We start from the raw sequence: 18687 nt of genomic DNA, 5'->3' as shown, positions 1-18687 counted from the left end.
AAATTTTACACCTTAGATAAACGAGATGGATAATTTTAGCCACTAAGTAATGATATAATCGATTAATGGTAATAAACTATTACTGCACCTTTGTTAAGTTTGACACGCTAGGTCAATGCCCCCTCCCGCTCATGTCCCCTTATCAGTCACGTGCCCTTCTCTAAAATTTCTCGCCGTAAATCCAGTACAGGAAAAATAACAGAACAATCACCAACAAGACTCAACTGCTTTCCCATTACCAGTATAATATGTCCAACGTTGACGACGAAGATGCCTTTCTCTACGGCTCAGACGAGGAGCTCCATCCCCAAGCGGAACAACTGCTGCTAACACCCCAAGACGAAGATGAACTTGCCTCCAACTCAGAAGAAAAAGATGGGTCGGCTCAGACCTCGGATTCCGGTTCAGACTCAGACTCAGATTCAGAATCAGACATAGAAATCATCCTTGGATCTGACCAGCCAAAACCAGTAGCTACAGCCAAACCAGTGGCAGAGGATGAGGTGGAGTCCACGTCTACAGCCGTCGCCTCGCAGCAGCCGACCGCTACTGCGGTGCAGCTCTCATCGCTAGACATCAACAAAGTCCCTAACTACAACGGAAAGCTGATTGCGGAAACCGACTTGGAGGACATCAGCAATAAGCCGTGGCGCTTGCCGGGTGCGGATATCTCCGACTACTTCAATTTCGGGTTTGACGAGTACACATGGATCGCATATTGTATGAAGCAGGACCAGATGCGGAGTGAATTTGACCAGGCCGACTGGCTAAAGAAAGTCATGAAGTTACCAAAGTTTGCTAGCCCGATGGGTATGCCGGGAATGCCAGGTATGATGGGTATGCCCTTTATGCCCCCAGGTTTCATGCCGCCTTCGTCGCAGGGCTCCAACGGAATGCCCTTCATGCCCGGCTTCCCACCAATGCACCTTCCTAAGCAAATCCAACCTCAGAACGTCCAACCGGAGCAGGCAGCCCTGGAGGAGGAGGTTAAATCCACGCCTCTCATTGCGAATCCAAACTTACCACGAATTCCGTCGATTCCCGCCAGGCCCCAAGTCAATTCGGCTGATGGCAAGCCGTACTTACCGCTGGCTCCGCAGAGCTACTCCAACTCCAACTCGAACGAGTCAACGCCGGGACCATCTGCCCGCTCCACCCCAATAAACCTTCCAACCGGGCCGTCTGCCCAAGCCCGGAGTCAGTCCCCAGCATTGCCGTCGGGTCCAAAGGCGATCCGCAGTCGAAACATCCACGAGGAGCGAATCAGAGATGAAGTAGGACCGTACGTAAATGCCAGAGGAAATTACAGAGACAGAGATGACGATAGAGGCAGGGGTAGAGGCAGGGGTAGGGGTAGAGGTAGAGGTAGAGGCTTCAGCCGTGGGGGAAATCATTAAGTGATGTCATAACTGTATCCTTTGGTATGTCTTTTATCCAGCCTGTAAGCATACTCTGTACCACATGGATATTCTACCCCTTATACGAGATAATTCGTACCCGTGAACTCGCTTCAGTCTACAAGGTATATTCACAAAGGTGGGTTATATTTTAGTTAATGTTACATAGCTATAAACTCTACTATGGGTTGTTTGGTACGTATGTAGACAGAAAAGTTGAAGATATGGTCCAGCATTTGGTCACGCAGTATTTTAGCTATTTCTCGGTGTTTCACTAAATACTAGATAAATATAAGAAGGGGGATTTCATAGGCCACCGTGACCTCCTGTAGCCTTTGCCAAATCAAAAAGTACGGTTAAAGTCTTAACTCTAATCTTAGCTGATTCAAAGGCTCACGTGGCGATAAGTTGTCGCATGACGTAGTATTTTATACCAGCGAATTTGAATATGATTCTAGTCACGTACGATCTTATTAAAACGTTAATTGGCTTACCAAGGCTATGTGGTATCAACAAACCAGCACAATCCTCTCAGCAACCAAATCATTTAATAGAAATAAATCTACCATTAGTGGTGGGTGGGTTTGATGTTTATCGGATATGAATACCATAGAGTCCTGAGTGTAGCTAGTCGAGCTACAATTTGGATCCCACACATTTACATGCTAAATTATTATGAGGTAAACTTGCTGGATTAGGTAGATTGAGTGATTCACTGCGAATAGGGAATCCTATATTTGTAACGGTCATCAAATGACGGCAATTTGAAAATAAAGATTCATTGTATTTATTGAGATCAAGATCTGCAAGTCAATTTCTACGGGTTTATGGATATTAAGGTGCAGGCCGGTCTCATACCGTAACAAAGGCAATGCATATATGATGCAGTGAAGTCTCCCAAAAAGTAAATTTAACTGACGTGTCAATCGCACTGTAATCCGTTTATACAAGTTTCAAAATAAGCCGAGTATGTAGCCTATCGCAGACAAGACGCTAGAAACGCGACTGTTTCAACGAACCAATCTAAATATTAACCCTCAATTGTTGCGTCGTGAAGATGTAGGTAATGCGACAATGAATTCAGCTGTAACCAGAGGGCGAGGATTTGCTGTATAGCCATAATTTTAGCTCAAAGCTGACCCCCGTTATCCGTTACCTTGGAGACCGTATTAGATGTACGGCGGATCTTTAACAATAGATATATCATACATAAAGCTGCAGTTTCGTACAGATCGTTTTATTCGGCGTTTAACTTTTCACTGTCGCTGAGCTCCCTGGTTTTCCAATAAGGTCTTCTTTTTGCATTTGCATCCAGAGAGGCCCCTTGAAGCGTTATGTGTTCATTACCTCGTTTGAGCTCTCTTTTCTGAGTGTATGTACCTGGCAGATCATGGAAGCATCTAAATGTTCATCAATCTATACACACGTGACAAGTGTATGCATCAGCTTTAGTGTTGATGCTCAAGATACCCAATAACTAAAAGGTTTTGGTTAAGCGTTGGAGGAGCTTGCTTGTTTCATAAAGATGTATCTTACTTTCAACGCAAAGAGGATGTCATTTATTGCCTTGCGTTTGAGCGATGAAGACGAAAGTTGAGTTCCAGATCTTATTCGCCTGCGCTTTGTGGGGCTCAAAGGTTAATAAATTGCATTCTCCAGCTATAAATATCCAGAATATAGTTTCGCAAATTTTTGCACAGTCACATCAAAGAAATAGTTCCACTGGTTAATTAACGAGGGTTACTCTCAAACTAGCTTCAGATTATCAGAAATAGGGTCAAATCATGGCACTCCGACACTGGCTCCCCTTTTGGAATACTACCTCATGCGGTAATATATTCATCCCAAAACGCACCTCTCTGATTAGTGCTAAATTAATGAGTTATTCTTGAGTAAAGAATGGGATATGAATTGGTTAAATCTAGATAATGATACGAAATAGGCTTTTGTAATTTTCAAAGTCCCTGTTACCGGTTAATCTAATTCCAATTGTACATTTCTTGTTTGGGATTCCATTGGGAGAGCCAACGTCACCTTTCACTGTAATGCAGGGGCGATCGATACTTAAATTAGTATCTGCTTGCCGTATACCTCAAGGAATATTTCAATTTATGCGAATAAGGCCAAATATCTACGCTCCTCTAATCTAGGTGACATTGTGAATACTTAGATAAGGGTAACCGGTCATATATACCTGGGCTTCGGTAGCTTGGTATCAATTCAAATGCGAAACCATAGTTATCAGTATAATATAAATCATTACGAAGCTCTTGTGTGCTCTATTTTGACAAATCTAAACCGAACAAAAACTACCTTTTGGATTTGAGAGCGACAGACTATATTAACTATTTGTTTAATGCACCCAGTAATAAAGTGCATGCGCTGTCGCACATGTACATAACGTATCACTTTTCTCGTTACTTTACTTATCTAACTAAAATTTATGCAACGCCTTACAGTTTTAGCGAGACGTTTCTATATATAGCCGGAAATAACCTCCCAAGATTAGATGTGACAAAACCACTTCATACAGAATCACGAAAGACTTACTGTTTCTAGTGCTAACTCAATCACGCACCGTCCATTCACACAGATCCTCTCCGATGTCATCCGAATATATGGGTTATCAGCAAGTTGGCTTACGGCCTCTACTGGGAGATATGTCCATGGATGCCATCGATCACTGTGTATATACCATTATTAGAAAAAGTAATAAAGCTTTTACTGCTAAATCGGATCCCATCGACAAGAAAAAGAAGTTTCCCTCTAAGAAGAGTCTTACGAAGCTCATGATCCCAAATTACCGCAACAAAAAGCTCGATGTTTCTGATTTTGCTGATGATGGGACATTAGATTTCCTCTGTCGTGTTACTACGACTCGTCACACCGCGTGCAAACGCAAGCTCAACTGTCGTATTCACCCATTGGAAGAAAAGATGAAGGTAAAGAGATCCAAAGGCTGGGATGAGCTCTGGGCTCGATTCGTTATTATTTTCCTCGGTAAGGGTAAATTTGACCCTCACCAGTTGGATTCTGCTATCATTCCTGTAGACAAGGAGAGTGATGATGGCGGAGAGAAAAGTTCCGAGGTCGAAACTCAAACGAGTACTGCAATCTTCCAGGAGGAATTCCGCCCTTCAAAAGGTAGCCAAAAGCGAAGATCAAGACAGACTGGTGAATCACACACAAGCTGGAAGAAGACAAAGTTGAACCCGATCACTAACCAAGCCCGGATGGACGAGTTATACCACAAGGTTGCAGACAGGTTAGCTGGAGGGATCCACCCTTTAACGTACTCAAATACCTCACCCTCCTCTCCGTATCCTCCGGCTTTGACTGATGATGATGGAAGTGAGTCGGACTCATCTATACCGGAGCTAGCTTCCACCTATTCTTTAGGGCATCTGGGTAAACGATCACGTTCTAACTCGTTCTCTAAAATACAAGATTCAGTGGATCCTCCAGTTTATGACTTGTTGCTTACCCCCGCTACTTCTCATGCTAATATCTTCAGTTTTACCACTCGCACAGATGGCTTTAAAAGTGACTACCAATTCATCCCACCAACCTCTAATCTGATGATCAACGCCCATCAACACCCAAGCTGGGCCGCCTATGACGATATAGATGATAGCTTTAATACTGGAATTACATGTGTGGATGAGGAGGATGAGAGTTTTCATTTGATGGCTGACTTTCAGCACAATCGTTATGATGCTGCATGCTATGACTATCTTGGAGATGGAAATGTTATGAGTAGTGGTGATTACGGGTACGGTAATGAAGAGTTTCCAATCTTGCTGATGGGAATGCAAGATGCCACTGATCTCAGCAAATCTCAGACCGCCCCTGAAGAAGCGCTGGCAGGCGGGAGAAGGACAGCCGAAGAGAGTGATACCAGAAATTTCGGCATCCCTTCCTCGGCTGTTTTGGAATCAATTTTCGAGGAGAACGAAGAGGTTCGAAACCATGGGAAAGTAATGCTTTCTCGGTCTTCTGCTCCATGTTTGAATATCGAGTCCGAGTCCGGAGAATGCGGCTTTTATTTAAGCGATATTATGGACGAGACAAGTTTGGAGAGCAAAATGGAAATAACTAGAGGTTGTGCAGTCAGGCCTACCCTTGAATCATGCCACCCAGATCAATCACCTTTAGCTCAGTGTTTGGATATCCCTTGTTCTAAGTTTACTGTCGAGCATGAAGTAAATATGACCAAGTCATCGCTTGCTGCGCCTATGACGGTTTTTTCCTCCTCCGCACTTACTTCTCCATTACACCCAAAGTCATATCACACTTCCAGTGAAGCAGCTATACTTTCCAGAGATATGAGCTTCAGAGGAATCAGTTTCCCACTTCTGGGTGGAGAATACCAACCGCGGGAAGGGATGTACCCCGTATCTCTCCCAGGTAACCTGCGAAAGCACAGTCATGCATTAAATGGTCCTTTCTACAAAAATGTAGTGACTTCTTCAGGTGGTATCCCAAAGTACTTTCTTCCTCCAACTTCAATTCCTTTGGTTGAAGAGTCTTTGGCACCTATTACTTCAGGGAGAGGAGTTGAAGAAGGCATCACAGGTATTGCGGAAATGCAACACTATCCGTCAATGACTCAATCGGCTATTATTTTAAAACGATTAGCTATGAATATGGGAGATACCACTTGTATTCCATTTGCCATGTTCTATATCAAGGATAAATTATCTGAATGGGAAGAGCATGATTATAATGTTGATGATGAAGACGCAAAATTAAAGGTCTTGGGGCTACTTTCCTAAGCTATGTTGGCTTATTGTTTAATCTTAATAAACGAATATACCTGAATATATATCTTAGATCCATCAGAACCAGATGTTAAGGGTAAACAGAGGTATTATTTTTAGCTTATTTTTCTAAAAAAAAACTAACTGCTGTCATTTTATATCGAAGTGAGAAGGCCCATCTAAAAAGGTACCGATCTCGGTGAGGGTCGAACTCACGATCTTGTGATTAACAGTCACACGCCTTAGCCAACTTGGCCACGAAATCGCTAGTACCGAACAAAATAAATGTTTACTGTAGTTGAAGCTAAATCTTGAAACGTGGTTCCTGTGACCTCTATATTTACAGTAATGACAATTGCACGAATCTAAACGAATTATAGCTTCTTATCATTGTATTTTAAAATGGATAGCTAAGATTGTACAATCAGAGGCTTTATCACGCGTTCTCTTTAGCGTATGCTGGTGCCTGGAATAGGAGATATCGCAGGAGCTTATTTAGCAGTATGAGAATTTCGTCCCCGTACTCTCCGTTGGTAGCTCTGACACTGAGATTAACATTCGGTATAATTGTTTCAATGGTTAAATACGTCAAATCAAGTAATGGCTTGCGGTTTCAAACTATTTGAACCTATCAGCTGGTGACTTGCAAAACTGGATGGTTGGATAAAAGCTATATATTGCTATTATGGTAAAAAGGGGAACCCCTTCCCTTAGCTTCCAATTTTTTTCAGTTTAATGCAACTCAGATATTTTCTACAGTCGAGGTTAGAACTTCAAGGCCTGGTGAAAATCAGAACTTGCGTGTATTTAATGCGGGGTTTAGGTATCGGAGTAATTTTACGCATCTGAACCCGGTAAAGTGAAGGGCATATCATATCTGCATAGTTACCGGCAAAATCAGACCGTTTTGCTAGGAAGTCTAAACACCATTGTTTTTTAGTTTTTTTTTTTGCTAGGGTGAATTCAACTTGAATTTTGGGTATATAATGACTCATATACCCCCTAGATTTAATGCCCTCTCGAATTTCTTATTCATATCTTCAAAATTCACAATCATAACCTTTTACTTATGTGTTTTTCCTACATCTCTCAAATGTTGGGTTTCTCAATCGGGGCCTATGTCATTCGGGTTTTGCAGCTCGTATTTAGTACTACAGCAATGGCCACCGCCGCCAGCACCTTGAAAACCTTTACGCCTTACGCTAGAGGTATCTTGGCTGTCTCTTCTGGAGCCATTTCGATTGCCTACCTTCTCTGGGTGATCCTCGGAACGAGTTTTTTCCCGATACTTGTCCCGGCTGGCCTTGTTGTACTCCTAGAAGGAATTCTTTCACTTCTCTGGCTTGCAACCTTCTTCTCAATCGCTGATTTATGGGGAAGCGGAAGCTGTGGTGGCTTTACTGCCGGATGCAAAGTGGGAAAGGCCATCATTGCCTTCTCCGCCTTTTCCTGGGTTGCGTTCCTTGTTGCTTTTATGATCGTTTTAACCAACTACATTTGTTTAGGTAAATCACCTTACGGTGGTTATTTCTTTAATGAATTAAGCAAAGGCGGGTTGAGCATGTTGGAACCGGGTGATTTAACTAAGGAGGTAGCCATTGACCCTGAAGCGAGTATGCCACAAGTTAACGACGAAAACCAGTCGGAACCACTTGAAGTAGTCAATCTGTCTGTTCCAGTAGACTCGGTTGAATTTCTTTCCAGAGAATTAGCCCTCTAACTGCCGAGTGGGTTACAATAGAACAACTATTGCATTACAAGCTTCTGATCCGTTGCCCTACAGTGGTTTTTGCTGCTAATCCGGGTAGTTTTACTTACCAATCAGAACTTAGGAATGCAATAACGTAATAATCAGTATCAGGCACTTCGTTCGTCTTATTTTTGTTTTCTATATCGTTCAATCTATTTTGCTTCGTATTTCCAGGATCTGTAACTTGAAATTCTTAGATAATACAGATTATCATGGGATGTTTGATGTACCTTTGAGAATTCCAATTTCCCAGGAAACCATACAGTGATAGCGCCATGCTACTCTAAGCATAATACCTTGATCCCTCGCATTTTCTCTAATTTTGTCGTACATACCGTAAACTTGCGTGCGAACAAGTTCTACAACCTTCAAAGCTGTGTCTTACCAAAAGCGTGTAGTTAAAAAATAGTTGCATGTCGAGTATTTTGTATGCTTTATGTTTTGTTCTCTAAGTAACGGATGCATAAGTTGTATTAGCTCTATGGATGTCAACGGTTAGTCAAATGGCTAATGAGTGTTTACAGATATTTTGTGGTCTTCACCAACTATTTACTTCGAGCTAAGTCGTCCTTTGATGGTTTTGGAAAATTGGACAAGAGCAGGCTGATTGTTCAGTTAGTATGTGTTTCTTCCAAATATGCGGCCATTGACTCCAAAGCAACCGAAACGCAAGTAACCGATGAAAGTGCACCAGATGTAATGGCTCTAAACCTGTCATCCATCCGATCGATTTCTGTTCAAATTTTTCCCCCAAACAAACTAGCATCGGCTAGCGTTTTACGGTATTTTCACTAATAACTAAAGGGCTTGGAATTGTAAAATGCCACACTATGATAACCGTATAATCTAATTAAGGCTTTGAAGTGCTAATTTTTACGAGCCTCACTCCTGTGCATCTGAATCTTATCAGGGCCAGTTGAGAGTGACTTACATAGAGTGAATTTAGCATGTATAAACCCAAATATATCAAGCACAAGAATTCAATAATGAACGATCTAATGTTTAATCTAGTTGGTGTATGTTGAGCTCACTTATATGGTATATTATATGTGTGAGACCATGTTTTATTGGATATGTATTCAACGGTTATTGTTTCTGTCTGTCACGAGGGATCCTCACGCAGGTGCGGCGCGCCATGGAAACCTGACACTCGAAGCTGGCTTCGATAAAATACCACATAAATCACAACCTCATTAGGAATAATTCTCCATGCTGGCGCCCGTCACTCCCTTTTTTATTACCTAATACCCCGCCAACGGAGTCAGAAATGCCCACATCTGAGCTCACTTTCCTCAAGGAGAAACACATCAAGTACTTTGTCCACGTCTTGTCGTTATGCCCCCACCAGTTCCAATCGGAGGATTCCAACAAACTCGCGATGGTCTATTTTGCGCTCACTGGCCTAACACTTGCCAATCCATCCGATAACCCCCTCGAGCCTTTCATCAAGACCGAGAACGAGAGATTGGGCTATGTTGAGTTCATCTACAAACACTTGGTGCCATCGGGAGAGGGCTTCCGAGGGAGCATGACGATGGAACTACCTGCTTCTGAGGGATCCACCTACGACCCACCAAACTTACCAGCTACATACTTTGCCCTCTGCTGCTTGCTTATATTGAAAGAAGACTACACCAAGCGATTAGACCGCCACAAGATTATGAACTACGTTAGGCGATGCCAAGTGGATGAGGGATACTTCAGACCCACGTTGGACATGCACGGTTCTCCATTTGGCGATTCTGATATGAGGCACTGCCAAATTATTTCGTCTATCCGAATGATGTTGGGCTACACGGGAGGAGAGAACGATATCGACTGCGATGCGTTGGAGGCGTACATTCTATCCACCGTGTCGTATGATGGTGGAATTGGAAACGGAGCTGGGGAGTATTTCACTGAATCGCATGCTGGCTTGGCCTTTTGTGGACTATTCACGCTTAAGGCACTCGGTCGTCTCACCGGGGAAGATCCTCGCTGGAACAAGACCAAGAGATGGCTCCATATGAGACAAATGGACTACGATTCTTCCCAGATTCACCGTCAAGTGGAACTCGATGAGAATGAATATGCGTATGAGGAAGATCATGGAGGGTTTAACGGCCGTGAGAACAAGTATACGGATACCTGCTACGCGTTCTGGGTGCTAGGGTGTCTCAGACTACTCTCGAACACAGGTGACTTGTTGATTGATGAGCGGGCGTTGGCTGTGTATCTTCTCGGTCAGACTCAGCACCAGTTTTTGGGCGGATTCGGTAAAACCAACGAGGATATGCCGGACCCCCTACACAGCACTCTCGGGTTAGCTGCCTTGAGCCATATCCAGCACAGCGCGGCATTGGATGGCTTATGCGTTGAGAAGTTGCACTTGGGAGAATTGGACGATACATTGGTGGTTGACAAGCAGAGCAAGGTATTTTTGGATGGCTTGAAATGGTAATCGAGGTACGACGCAGATATTAAATTTCAGTCCAGGACTGTGGGTAGTGCACTGGGTTTGACTGGTAGTTGTAGATGTAGTTCGCGTATACTTGGAATATTAAGTCAGAAATACTCCCTCGCTACTAATCCTTTTTTAGAAAGGTCCGATTTATACGCCCAGCGTGTACCATGTAAAAATACTTCAACCTCCTTGTCTTTCCGGTTAAGCGCCACGGATGTGCGCACTTCTAGTAAAATAGCCGATGGATTAGCAATATCATTATATACACCAGGATATTTAATTCGTCCTACCCGTGATTAGCAATATAATTCGAAGCACTCAATTTTTAATAATCAATGTCCTATTATGACGCCCTATTATTGTACCGGTAGACCGACCCTGGCAACATGCATCACGTGCCAAAAAAAAATGAAAGACCCAAGTTCAATATTGTTATAGCACCGGAAAGCTGATTAAGTCAAACACGTGCTGTGCAGACCCGTTGCAAACGCTCTATCTCAGTCATGTGATTGTCACACACCAGTCATAGATCCAGCGTAAACACAGCGATACCCTGAACCCCAATAATAATATAACCTCATTTATCTTTATAGTTACATTTTTTATTGACCATCAATTACGTTATACAATCCTGCCTTTCAGCATCACTGAGTCTTATTTCAATCTGTACGAATGCGCCCAATTCCACGATGACTCGTTGACATAGCACGGTTGCTGATTGATCGAGGCCCACCCTGCCTGCTGCATTTAGCAGAAAAAAGACTGGGCCCTACCAATTATATTTCACCTCCGCACCTGCCTCAATTCACCTTAGTCACAAAAAGGCCAATCGTCTAATAATTGTTTATACCAATCGTTAATAAGCCTCACGCTCAACTCTACATCCCAGCCTTATGTCCAAGCCCAGTAACACGGTGCATCTTTACGCTGGTTTCAGTGGGGGTCTCACGTCCTCATTGCTTCTCCAGCCGTTAGATTTGTTGAAGACACGGCTCCAGCAGTCTAACGGCGCCACCTTGACGAAGGAGCTTAGGAAAATCACCAACATCCGCGAATTGTGGAAGGGGACGTTGCCATCCTGTGTCCGTACTTCGGTGGGCAGCGGCCTTTACTTATCGTGCTTGAACGTTTTGCGCACCAATCTCGCGGCATACCATCAGAAACACGACCTAGTACCCGTGAGACAGACCTCCAGCAGCACGCTCCCGAAGCTCACGATGCAAGAAAACTTGGCCACGGGGGCCCTCGCCCGAAGCATCATAGGCTTCTGTACCATGCCCGTGACCATCCTCAAAGTCAGATACGAGTCGACGTTGTACAATTACACCTCGATCAACCAGGCGGTGCGATCTATTTACTACGCCCAGGCGCCGGGCGAAAGCCTCACCGCGATGCGTGGTAGTCTCCGCAACTTCTTCAAGGGCTACTGGGTGACGACCGCCAGGGACGCGCCTAATGCCGGACTCTATGTCTTGTTCTACGAGAAGTTGAAACTGCTAGCGCCGAAATTCCTTGCCCACGAAGACTCTGCCATGTTCAGTACCTCGACATCTGCCATGATCAACTCCGTCGCGGCCTTCACCTCCTCGTGCTTATCGACCGCAATCACCGCGCCGTTTGATACTATCAAAACGCGGCTTCAGTTGTTGGGCGACACCAAGAACGGCAGAATCACCACCAGTAGACAGGTCCTCGTGCACATCTTGACGAAGGAGCGCTTCGTGAACTTGTTTGACGGTTTGAGCATGCGCTTGCTTCGTAAGGGCCTTTCGGCGGGTATTGCGTGGTGTATCTACGAGGAATTGGTTAAGTTGAGTGCAACCACTAATAGTCAGGAAACTGTCTTGAAGGGCTAAGGAATAAGGTTTTGTATATAGAGAAGGCTTGTATATAGAAAAATAAGTAAAATTTCAATGGAAAATAGGATACGTTAAACAAAATATGGGGTCGATAAAATAGTTCGTGAGACAACGAACAAAACTTAGGAGTAATGGTTTCGTCGAAATTGGAGTTTTGAACGCACAAATATGGACGTAGCAACTTTGAAGGGGGAACTTCGTAGAGTGAAAGGTTTGAGTATATCCTCGAAGGATAGAATGCTTAAATAACCCGGAGTATTGGCATAGAAAAATTGGCGGTGATCGGTTACCTATGACTATTTAAATAAACAAGGTAGGGGGAGAATACAGAAGACAAAGAGCAAGACTGAATATTTGAGCATAAAATGCAACCGTTTTTGTCGGTATATTTAATAAAGCGGAATGGATGATTATTAAGTACAAAAGAGATTAGTTAATGCTAATATGAAAATCCGGGGCTGCAGCGGGAGGTTGAATTTAATTATAATAGACGGGAAATTCATTGAAACAGATGTGAACCATAGGAAGTATGTCTATTTCGTGTGTGTAATTGTAAACTCCACCAACATCGATAGAGGAATGTTTACCACAACCGGGGTGGAGTCTGGAACCGTTCCGTCATATTCACAGATTGTGGAAACCACTATATTCGGACTTTTGAGGAGACCCAAATCCACCCTATTGGTATATCCTTGGGACAGGGCCTGTTCTATATCGTGGAGACGGAGCTCCACAGGCGGACCAACCCACGGAATCTGCTCCTCCGGATGGCCCAGCTTGTTCGCCTCCACATCCAAGAAATTAACCCCGGAAAACTCCAACCGCGAGAGATCCATGTTTAAGCCCACTCCTAATAGCTTTGTATAGCTCTCCTTTAAGGCCCAGTACTGGTTTAAGAGGAGTTTCAATCGGGCATCATCTTTGTATAGTTGCAAATGCTGGTATTCGCTGGGAAAGAACACAGACTCATACGTTTCCAAGCCAACTCCTGGGTCGCCTACTGGCAAGACATCGTCATTCGTGTTCGATAGGTCAATACCGATGCGCCGGGCAGCCGGATGAGTGGTGACCACCATACCCACTATGTCGGCCGAATTGGACATACTAAAATGCAAATTCATTCCCAGATCGTACTCTGGAGATAGGAGTGGCTTCCCAAACTCGTTGTAGGTATAGCGAATGGGCTCTGGTATCTCCAGAGATGACTCCTCGAAGAGGTATATCTTGAGCACAAAGTCCTGGAGCAACTTGTTGATCAAAACTTGGTAGGCATCCAGGAGAAACTTCTTGTTGCGAATGCCCAATTGCTGTTGTAAAGAAAGCGACCGTAAGCATAATTCCCATCTGTAAACGTCAGTGAACTCGTTATCTGTAGTTTGTTTTGTCGGGACAGTGACGTAGAAAATCACTGGTGGCGCGTTCTGGGTTTTTGAGCGCTCGATAATCTCTTTTAGCTGGCTCCATGAGGGCATCGGGAGTGAATTATGAAGGGTGAAAGAGTTGAACGTACTCGCCGAAAAGTTCAGACAGCGTAAAAAAATAAGCCGCGCGAAAGCTGGTGAGTCAGTGTTGGATATTTGCTGGAGTCACGGGCTGCTTGGATTAAATTGCTTGACCCCCACTAAAATATTCATGGTTGAATAATTTTTCACCCATAGTACGATTCAAATGATCCGTCATACTAAACTCTGGCTCTCTCAAAGCAAGTCTTTCACCAGTCCGAATCTATGATAACCTACTTTACCCCAGAATATATCCTATTCCCATCGAGCCAATCACGCGATAGATTCGATCCCCCATATTAGATCCAATCTACACGGGAGATCGAATCCACCAGACAGTACACTAGGTTTAGTATTGATACTGGGGGTACCAGGACAAGCATTTATGACCCCTGTGCTGTTCCTAACGCTGCTTTTAAACCTCTCCATGCATACTCTGTCTGTACTAGACGAAGCCGGGAGGTTTCCCTGACCAGGATTAAAAAAAGTAGGTATAAAGTGGCTCATGGTGCTAGATCATTGTTCTAATACATGCCTGGTTGCTAATAGGAGCTTAAAAGGACAAAGAACACCTATGCTCGACATTAAGTTTTATTTGATACTATACCCCTCATGTATACGTATAATCCGAGTTAGTTTATATCACGTGTATAAAGCCGGTAAACTTACATGGTTTGATCAAATATTAAGATAGCCAGTACTAGATGGGTATACGAGTAGCACCCCAATAAGGCTAACTGCGCAAGCCAATTAAAAATGCCACTCGGACCCGTAGCATGGATTTATCAGTCTGAAAGACTCTCTAAGAGTATATTTAGTTATATTAGAAACCCACACTAAGTCAATTACTATTAAATTCGAAAGTTTACCAGTCCAGCAACAACACGTAAGATCTGGTGTAAGTGCGACTCTCAGTTTGAGGTAAGCCGATATACACAGAAAAGCTCAACACTTTTAGCATTACCTGTGCATGTAAGGGGTACATCCGCCATTTCCAGCCGATCGGTGATGTCAATGATCCCTTTCACAGATTGTGTAACTTATAATTATTGAGCCGCGTCTTCTTATAGGTGTACCCCTTTAATACTTGGGCCTCCACAAAGCTTTGATCTATGGCTGGGTCGAAATTAAAAAAAAAAAAAAAAAACGTCCACGGAAATGTCATGGGATGGGGAAAATCTGAAATAATAATCTCCCAAAAGTTCATATGGTTTTTGGTGGCGAACTAGCTTACTAAGGGTCAGAGGTTGCGATATGAAAGTTCTGATCGGTATATGAGAGAACGGTATGGCTCATAAAGCGGTTATAGAAAGGGTATACACGTTTGGACCGAGTCTATTCCTTATACTTGTAGGTGCATTCCGGGAATAAATAAGTTTTTCTTCGCCTCGAGTGATTATCCCTGCTATGTTAGAGAGACAGGGAGTAGGGACAGGGAGTAGAGCCAGTTACGCGCTCTGAGACGATTCAGAGCGCTACATAAGTATCCCTGCAACTTTGAAATCCCAAGAACTGCCGTACTGGTCTCCACGATTGTATCAGACAGGCGTGCTATTCTCCCAGGCAGTCCTTTGTAGCTTTCACCATCCAATCGTCTGGTCTCGAGCAGAAAAAGCCGGGATATAACAACCACTTTATATCTCTTTCCTCAGCACCCCATTTATACATCATCCACTCTATACATATGCGGTATACACAAACACAGTTCCCCACAGCAACCATCGTCACACGATGGACGAAATGGAAATAATGTGAATCTCTACCAGTCGGATAAAAAAATGCGAAAGCATCCAGAAGCAAGGCGTGGCACCTGCAGCTAACGCAAGACTTATGCCACATCACATACTGCCGGAGTATCGTATACCCCTTCTCCCATAAATTTTTACATGACATCTATCACAAATGGCCCACCTTTTTACATCTTCATACTTCTCCTCCTCAGACGATAGTTTCCGTTTCCCAAAACAAGAAACCGTATAGGTGACGAGCGTTCTAGTGGTGGTATTTCCGCTGTCTCCAGATCTGGGCGGCGTTAATGCACTTGTAATATGCATACCTACAAGAATATACACCCGATTCAGTTATTCACCCGGTTATGAATACAAGAGCTCCTGTACTAAGAACTAGACGCATGCAGCAGAATTTTTTGGGAAGCTTGTGGTAACAGGCAAAATGCATCGATCCAGGCGAGTATCTGAGCTCGTAGTATGATATATGCTTATGAAATTGAAAACCTATATTTGTCCACTGAATCAGTTATGGACCAGAAAACCACAAAGACTTTTGGGGACAACGAACAGATATGAACCATACCCCCCGATGAAGCAAGGAAAAAATAGAGTTCTGTCGGTGCATGCACCTTAATTTTTCGGTTCAGTTGATCTGCTTGGTATCCCTGGCACTCCAACTTTTAGCGTTTACCAGAATGGCACCCAATTGCTTTTTTCGTAGCAAGGACCTAAATCTCCACGGCATAGATTTCCAGATAACAATGGGCGTAAATGGTCATTTTATTTTAGCCTTCTTGATCCATTCCTGCCTTAGCCGCACGCACTCAATGCGGCCGGAAACTTTTATATGCAGAGAATCGGCAGACGCTTAGCACTTTTAGGCGCGACGTAGGCTTCAAATCCCACTCAACGGTTGTAAGTACGGCGTGTAAGACAGACAGCGCTCTATCCCATTGCTCACCTCCTATCACTCTTTCTCAGTCCCTCAGCGAACTGCTACCGTTGCAACTATCTCAGCGTCTGTGGTTACAGGCCTCAACCTTATTCGACACTCCGATCTACTGTTATCCTACGTCTCTATCGCCAAGTGCTACCAGGGTACAAAATCCAACCTCTCCACTTGGCCGTAACTTCCTCACCTCAGCCTCTCCTTCTATTTACTATCACTCTCGCTTTCCTGACAAGACCCGATCCCACACCACATCTACGATTGGTCACTGAAAACCCTCCCATCTTAGCCACACCTCCATGCACAATGTCTGATACGTCCTTTAGTGAATTCTTCGACCCCAACACGTTAAACGATGCCAACTTGGACGCTTTGCTCCTGAATCCAGACATGTACAGGGAAACAGCACTGCAATATCCCCCATCTCATGTAGAAAGCTCTGATGACGAGCCCGATAAACAACGAGAGGTGGTCAGCGATTCGCTAGCGAAAAACTCTCGCCAATTGCTCCACGCGCACCTCTACAACTATCTCCTCCAGAACGGTTACACCGAGGCCGCGGTGACTTTGTTGAACGAGGCAAAGGTTCCCCACGCGCCCAAGAAGCCCTCAAGCCAGAAAGGAGACCAGTATGGGGAAATCATCCGGGAATACAGTGTCACGCGGAATACCGAAGCCGAGGTGAAGAAAGAAACCGGAGGTGATAACGAACACTCAGAGCCACTTGAAACCAACATGGTAATGTATTCCCCCGACACATTTCTCCTCGAATGGTGGCAACTCTTGTGGGACATGCAGAGCTCCGTCAACCACCAGATGGGGGAAACTGTGGTCGTCCCAAAAGCAGGGAAGGCTCCAAACATGGGTCTCAACATCAACATGCCACTTCCGGGGACTCCACTGCTAAAGCCCGAGATAACTGAGGACCAAAAGACTCAGCCACAGCTCCGGAAACAAATGCGGATGCAGCATTTACGGATGCAGACCCAGTTGCTGCTGCCAGTCGCTTCCGGTTCTGTCCCGTCTTCTCTAGCTCCGAAAACGTCCATTACTGGTGTGCAGTCGCCGCCAGGCTCCCACCAGCCGGCAAAGAGTATATCGACTCCAACGCAAATCCTGGGGGGTACCAGCAATACGTCAAAGCCAGACTGGAGCGAAAACCCCGAAACCCGGATGAGCACTCCAAGTGTTAATCCCGCCAATTACACCACTCAACAACAGCAACAGCTTTTGTTGCAACAGCAGTTCCTCCAATACCAGGGAAAGCCCGAAGGTGCTCTTCCAACTAATCAGATGAATGCGTATCTCATGCAACAGAAACAACAGCAGATGCAGCAGCAGATGCAGCAGCAATTACTATCGCAACAGTTTCAGCAACAGCAGCGCCAGTTAGCGGCCCAGGGGAAAATATCCTTGCCGCTAGCCAACCTCACACCCCAGCAGCTCCAACAGCTCCAAATGCAACAGAACAGCACTGGAAGCCAACACCAGATGAGCCAGGCGATGGTTAATCGGGGGTTGATGCAGCAGCAGATGAACCTTCAGCAGAGACAGATGTGACTGTAGAATACCAACTTTAATTATAGAAAGATAATCATATTGAAAGAAGTGACATTTAAGCGGTGTATGAAGGGTAGTGACGTGAGAACTGGCCAGCTTCGCCATGATCTTCAATAATATCAATACTTCTACTTTGTTATGTTCCTATAATTATCGGAGCAGGTTTGGAATTTTAGCGGACAAGTTGTAGCTTTAGAAATTTTAACTTGAAAATCCGGGGGGGGGGGTCTCTGATTAATGAAATTAAGGTATTAGGACGTCTTCGCAGGCTCTACAGACCGCGTATCCAGGAAAACATAGCATATATATTAGTAATTGGGTAACATACTGGTTGAAAATTATACCAGCATAAACAGATTAACCTCCATAATTTGGTACAAAAAATTGGATATATTTATATATATATATATTGGCGAAATTGACCAACACCCCCAAGATATTAAAGCTTCTAGTTAATTGACGCTCTCTTCGAATGTCTTTCCAATTACTCCTTTGAATTCTATCATTTTTCTGTTGGCGCAAAAATAACAGCAATGACATTGACCCAAGTGGCGTCAATACGTTTCCGGATGAGTCGAAATACTACGTTTACGGACTATACAGTAGTCCTCGTCTACATCTGCCACTACTTACGGTTACTTCAAAGCAAATTGTCGTAGATTAACTCCCCGATACTCTCCAGATGTAGCGAAAACGGAAAACTATCCAGAAATATGTGACAGCCCATCTATATCTCT

The 18687-nt window shown here is 44.1% G+C and overlaps 8 protein-coding genes and 1 non-coding gene across 9 annotated transcripts; 6 read left to right on the top strand and 3 right to left on the bottom strand.

Moving 5' to 3' along the window:
• Positions 1 to 248: 248 nt before the first annotated feature.
• On the top strand, positions 249 to 1397 carry BABINDRAFT_166192 (cleavage polyadenylation factor subunit; the record flags this gene model as incomplete). Its single annotated transcript, XM_019130403.1, has 1 exon — positions 249 to 1397. One exon carries the CDS (start codon positions 249 to 251, stop codon positions 1395 to 1397), a length of 1149 nt encoding a protein of 382 aa, XP_018985910.1.
• A 2471-nt stretch (positions 1398 to 3868) lies between these two features.
• On the top strand, positions 3869 to 6217 carry BABINDRAFT_160843 (uncharacterized protein). The gene has a single exon (XM_019128494.1). It carries the CDS (start codon positions 4001 to 4003, stop codon positions 6170 to 6172), a length of 2172 nt encoding a protein of 723 aa, XP_018985909.1. The 5' UTR covers positions 3869 to 4000; the 3' UTR covers positions 6173 to 6217.
• Positions 6218 to 6348: 131 nt separating this feature from the next.
• On the bottom strand, positions 6349 to 6422 carry BABINDRAFT_t150. Its single transcript has one exon. It is a non-coding gene; the product is annotated as a tRNA-Asn (tRNA).
• Positions 6423 to 7206: 784 nt separating this feature from the next.
• Positions 7207 to 8070, top strand: MRV2 (Mrv2p). The gene has a single exon (XM_019128493.1). The coding sequence runs from the start codon at positions 7317 to 7319 to the stop codon at positions 7875 to 7877; it is 561 nt and encodes a 186-aa protein (XP_018985908.1). The 5' UTR covers positions 7207 to 7316; the 3' UTR covers positions 7878 to 8070.
• Positions 8071 to 9116: 1046 nt separating this feature from the next.
• CDC43 (protein geranylgeranyltransferase type I subunit) lies at positions 9117 to 10665 on the top strand. The gene has a single exon (XM_019128492.1). It carries the CDS (start codon positions 9175 to 9177, stop codon positions 10345 to 10347), a length of 1173 nt encoding a protein of 390 aa, XP_018985907.1. The 5' UTR covers positions 9117 to 9174; the 3' UTR covers positions 10348 to 10665.
• A 284-nt stretch (positions 10666 to 10949) lies between these two features.
• On the top strand, positions 10950 to 12282 carry BABINDRAFT_160840 (uncharacterized protein). The gene has a single exon (XM_019128491.1). The coding sequence runs from the start codon at positions 11244 to 11246 to the stop codon at positions 12204 to 12206; it is 963 nt and encodes a 320-aa protein (XP_018985906.1). The 5' UTR covers positions 10950 to 11243; the 3' UTR covers positions 12207 to 12282.
• A 460-nt stretch (positions 12283 to 12742) lies between these two features.
• Positions 12743 to 13681, bottom strand: LYS5 (holo-[acyl-carrier-protein] synthase; the record flags this gene model as incomplete). Its single annotated transcript, XM_019130402.1, has 1 exon — positions 12743 to 13681. One exon carries the CDS (start codon positions 13679 to 13681, stop codon positions 12743 to 12745), a length of 939 nt encoding a protein of 312 aa, XP_018985905.1.
• A 145-nt stretch (positions 13682 to 13826) lies between these two features.
• BABINDRAFT_160838 (uncharacterized protein) lies at positions 13827 to 14368 on the bottom strand. The gene has a single exon (XM_019128490.1). It carries the CDS (start codon positions 14216 to 14218, stop codon positions 13985 to 13987), a length of 234 nt encoding a protein of 77 aa, XP_018985904.1. The 5' UTR covers positions 14219 to 14368; the 3' UTR covers positions 13827 to 13984.
• A 1886-nt stretch (positions 14369 to 16254) lies between these two features.
• On the top strand, positions 16255 to 18168 carry BABINDRAFT_160837 (LisH domain-containing protein). The gene has a single exon (XM_019128489.1). The coding sequence runs from the start codon at positions 16697 to 16699 to the stop codon at positions 17948 to 17950; it is 1254 nt and encodes a 417-aa protein (XP_018985903.1). The 5' UTR covers positions 16255 to 16696; the 3' UTR covers positions 17951 to 18168.
• The last annotated feature ends 519 nt before the right edge of the window (positions 18169 to 18687 follow it).

The sequence above is a fragment of the Babjeviella inositovora genome (assembly GCF_001661335.1).
Source record: "Babjeviella inositovora NRRL Y-12698 unplaced genomic scaffold BABINscaffold_4, whole genome shotgun sequence".
NCBI classification, from domain to species: Eukaryota; Fungi; Ascomycota; class Pichiomycetes; order Serinales; genus Babjeviella; species Babjeviella inositovora.
This window is presented reverse-complemented; position numbering and strand designations above follow the sequence as displayed.